Source organism: Orycteropus afer, unplaced genomic scaffold (assembly GCF_000298275.1).
Source record: "Orycteropus afer afer isolate SDZICR_OR568_19922 unplaced genomic scaffold, OryAfe1.0 scaffold00490, whole genome shotgun sequence".
Taxonomy (NCBI): Eukaryota; Metazoa; Chordata; class Mammalia; order Tubulidentata; family Orycteropodidae; genus Orycteropus; species Orycteropus afer.
In genome coordinates this window covers 380,696-385,488 of record NW_006922077.1, presented here as the reverse complement: position 1 = coordinate 385,488, position 4,793 = coordinate 380,696, and the positions used below count along the sequence as shown (strand labels likewise).

General features: G+C 46.7%; 1 protein-coding gene across 1 annotated transcript; it reads left to right on the top strand.

Moving 5' to 3' along the window:
• The first annotated feature begins 2,756 nt into the window (after window positions 1-2,756).
• LOC103209335 (olfactory receptor 9-like) lies at window positions 2,757-3,695 on the top strand. The gene has a single exon (XM_007955159.1). It carries the CDS (start codon window positions 2,757-2,759, stop codon window positions 3,693-3,695), a length of 939 nt encoding a protein of 312 aa, XP_007953350.1.
• The last annotated feature ends 1,098 nt before the right edge of the window (window positions 3,696-4,793 follow it).

Here is a 4,793-nt window from a genome sequence, read left to right as displayed (position 1 = left end):
CTGGAAAAATGAGAGGAGAGGCCATAAGATAAAACTCGTTTTTCATCTACATGAAAGAAAGTTTGTAATTTGAGTAGTCAAAATTATTAAATAACAAGAAATAGCATCATCTGGGTATTCTGGAGAGTGTATCCTCAGGGCAGAGAATGGGAGATTGAACCATCCTTTTGAGAAACCCATAGGCCCTTCTGTCTCTGATCCCAAGGCTCTTCAAGTTGACAGGTGTCAATTTGCGAAGCATCTGTTACTGGTAGGGATTACTCTGGGGCCTTCCTGGCTACTCTTATGAGTAGGATGGTCCCTACACCCATGAATGTAATATGTGAACACACAAAAGGCACACATACATACACACACATGCACACACACAGCGTTACAGTGGATGGGTAGGTGGAACAGAGATTTAGAGAGGGCATTAGACCAGGAGCCTGGGGACATGTGCTTCAGCCCTAGCTCTGATCCTTGGTGACTGTAGAGAAACCCTCTACCATTGTTTCCTCTTTTGTAACGTGATGGAATTAGAACAGATGTCTCCAAGACATTTTCTTTCTGTGGTCTAGATGCAGACACATTACAGAGACATGTGATGTGGACTTTGGATTGGAGTCTAGTTTATAGTGTTTAGCTGCACTGGCTTTGGGGGTAGACAGACTGCTTTTGAACTCTGGCTCTGCTGGCTTTAGGCTGTGTGACTTCAGGCAGCATACTTAATCTCTCTAACTCCAATTTCCTCATCTGTAGAATGTAGACATTTCACTGTGTCAGGAATGGGGAGGTCATTTATGTAACACTATCAGACTCTGTAAGTGATACTTATTACTACTGGTCACAGCTCAGCCATTAATCACTAGTGAACTTGGGTTAAACCAAATGAACTTTTCAAGACCTCAGCTTCCTCCTCTGTGTCAAAGAGATCTTTAAGCACTTTCCTTCCTCACACGCACAGCTCAGGGAATGTGGCTATTCAGAGATTCACCACAAGGGGCGATGAGATACTGTTTTGAACCAACTTCAGACCTGTGTTGCTCTCAGGAAAAGTCAGTCTTTTTGGTCTTTCACCCCCCCACCTCATTTTTTAAAACTTATAAGTCACTTGAACTGGAAACTATAGAAACAACATCATATTATAAAGATGGAAACAACTGAAGTGCCCATCACTTCACGCTTTCCACAGCCTGTCTATGATGCATATGTTTGAAAAATGTCCACTAACAATTGGAAACATCCACTATAGATCAAACTGCAAAATTAAACTATTGATAAAACATTCCCAAAGATAGAAAGCAGGTAAATGTTTAAAGTATCAAAATAGGCTAAAACAAATTCATCTTTTTATTTTAATGTTTTACATATTATTTTTCTTATATGATCAAATGATAAAAAAACATATAAAAAACGCAAAACAAAAAGTCCAGAATGAACACCCCAAATGCATTCTATCCAGAGCCTATCATTGTTAATACGTTGGTATCTATCTACTTTTATACCTATCTATCTATCTGAATATACATGTGGTGAATTCAGAGATATATTTTATATTGAGAAATTATTTGTTACCTTGATTTTATCACTTAATGATAGTGAACATCTTTCCATGTTAATAAACTTAAAAAAAACCCAACATTTTATTTTAGAATAGGAGCTCTGGTGGCGTAGTGCCTGAGGCATTTGACTACTAACCAGAAGGCTGGCGGTTCAAACCCACCAGCCACTCCTCGGAAGGAAGGTTGGGCAATCCTACTTCCGTAGTAATACTGCCTCAGAAACCCAAGGAGGGGTAACTATGAGTCGGGGCCGACTTGACGGCACAGAACAACAACAAATTTTGATAGGAATCAACACACGGTTTCTGTGCCCAGCTCCATTTTGGTCTTGCTGAGGGACCCTGGGTGCATCTTAGCCCCTTTGCATGGTGGTCTCTCATTTATCCTTGGGATTGGGGCTCTAGTCCCCAAACCTGACAGGAGGGAATTCATGGAGGCTTTTAGGCGCAATGATGGGTCAGGAAGAGGTTATTTCCTTTCCCTGCCTAACCCTCCCCCTTCCCCTGGTAAAACGCCCTTCTTCTTTTTCCTTTCTTCCTCTTTTTCTGATTGTGTCCCCCTCACCCTCCCTGCCCGCCTCCCCATCCTCTGCTCTGGGAATCAGGCTCTTGTGGGGATTGAGCTGCTGTGATGTGCTACCTGGAAGGGTTGCTCTGAGGGCCGTGGGGACTAGATTTGTAGGTAAAAGTCCCACCTGCCCTCTCTCTGTGGTCTTTGATCCTGTGTCCTCTCTTTCTCACTTGCTCTTGCTCACTCCCATTTTCTCTCTGTCTTATGGTGGCTCCATTTTTTCCATCTACTTCTGTCAGTTTTATTTATTCTGTCTGTTAACCCATCTTACTGTCCATGGTCTCAACCATCTTCTCTAAGGGCGTGCTCTTACTAGTTCCAGATCTGTGCTCCCAGACCCAGAACTCAGTGTGAGTAGGACAAACCTCCTTGTGTCCAGTAAGTCCCTAGCCTTGGAGAAGGTCTGCCACGTCCTCCCAGGCCCCTCCCACCCTGTTTATCTTCTTTCTGTTCTGAGCAGTTTTTGGAAAATAATCACCATCAATCCAGGTGCTTATCCATCCCGGTCCTGAGAGCTTGGATGTTCTCATGGATTCTCTTTCGTCTTTCCTGCTGTAGCTGGAGCTTTTGACTTTGCGTGGTTACCTCCTGGAGGTGCATGAGCCCTCCCTTCACCCCTTCCTGCAGTCTGGCCGTGGGGACATGGGGGGCGGTAATGGCTCAGCAGTGACTGAGTTTGTTTTGCTGGGGTTCTCAGGTTTTAGCTACCTCCAGGTGCCCCTGTTTTGTGGGGTGCTTTGTATCTACCTGGTTACCTTGCTGGGTAACACTCTGATCATCCTCCTCACGCTGCTAGACCCTGCTCTCCACTTGCCCATGTATTTCTTCCTTCGCCACTTCTCCGTGGTGGAGATCCTCTACACCACAACCATTGTGCCTCGGATGCTGATCGATCTCCTCTCCTCCTGCCCTACCATCCCACCTGCCAGCTGCTTCACCCAGCTGTATTTCTTTGCCCTCTTTGGCATCACTGAATGCTGCTTGCTCACGGCCATGGCCTATGACCGCTATGCTGCCATCTGCCGGCCCCTGCATTACACCACCCTGATGAGCCAAGGAGCCTGTGTGAGTATGGTGGGGGCCTCTTACCTCATGGGCATCATCACTGGCACCACTCACTCCATCTGCATCTTCACCCTGCCCTTCCATGGCACCAACACTATCCATCACTTCCTGTGTGACATTCTACCTGTGCTGAGACTGGCGAGTGTGAGCACCTTCTGGGGTGAAGTGGGGAATCTTGCTGTCACCATAGCTTTTATTGTGACCCCTTTCTTACTGATAGTGGCTTCCTATGCCTGTATCCTTGCCACCATCCTTGGAGTTGCAACATCCCAAGGACGTCAAAAGATCTTCTCTACCTGTTCCTCCCACCTGTTTGTTGTCATGATGTTCTTTGGGACTGGAACTGTTGCCTACATGAGGCCTTGGGCAGATGCCTCTCATGACACAGACCAGATCCTTGCTTTCTTCTACACAGTAGTCACTCCCATGTTCAACCCTTTTGTCTATACTCTGAGGAACAAGGAGGTGACAGGGGCCATGACCCGACTGGTGAAGAGATATCTTTGGAGTCCATGATCTACCTGAGTTCTGGAGATAAGGGCTTAATCCTTGGACATGTTCAATGAGGAGGGAGACACTGGCCTTTGCAGTCCCCAAGGGTCTAGCCTGCTCTGTTGTCTGAGTGTAGTGTTCCTTGCACTGCTCAGCTTAAGGGCCCAAAGCATTGACCTGATGCTCAGAGCTCTTCCTCTGAAGCCTGTGTATGTGATGATCTTGTGTGATTTCTGCTTTGTCCTGAAGCTCAAGGCAGCTTCCTGGGGCTATGATTCCTGTATACATTGCTCTACCTCCTTCTCCCAGAGCTTGCTCATTACAACTCTTTCTTAGGCATCTTGAGTGTACAACAGCTCCTTTGCTTCAGGTGCGAGGTCTAGTCTGGGCATTGGGTGGCAGAGAAGGAACAGGGGCAGGGCATAACTGGTCTGGCTTTGACAGTTTAGGTAGTGTTCTGGTTACCTAGTACCAATCTGACAAGAATATACCACAAATGGGATGGCTTGAACAACAGGAGTTTATTCTCTTACAGTTTGGAGGCTTTAAGACCAAATTCAAAGTGCCAAGCTCTAGGGGCTGGGTGAAAGCCCCTCAACCTTGGGGTCCAGCTCTGCCTCCTGCTCTCAGCCCACTGGAGCTAGAGGCATTTCTTCACTCAGACAGCTGCTGGCTGCTGAGGCTGAGAAGCCTCAAGGTTGACAAGTAAAAAGGCACAGTCCCGACATTACCAAACCACATGGCAGGCCATTAACTTAGGTCCCTTGTAAGTCCCAAGGTCAACAGAGCATAGCAGGCTGCTGAGCAATGACACGACTACCTGCAGGGTCCAAGCATGCCATACATAGGCTTGAGACCATTCCCAATGCTTCTCCTTATATACAGGAAGCAGACCACATCTCAAAGGCAGCTACTCAGCTGCTTGTGGTAGATCCCACCATGTAGTGGATTGGCAGTCTCATCATGGGGAAAAACTACCATCAGCTGCCCAGCCACTCAACCAAGCCCAGCTAAGTTGACACACAAACATAACCACCACAGGTACCAAGTCTCATTTGGTGCTGTTTGGGGTCTGGAGGCATACGGCCAGTTGCTCTGCTCCTGATTTGCAACTCCCTTCAT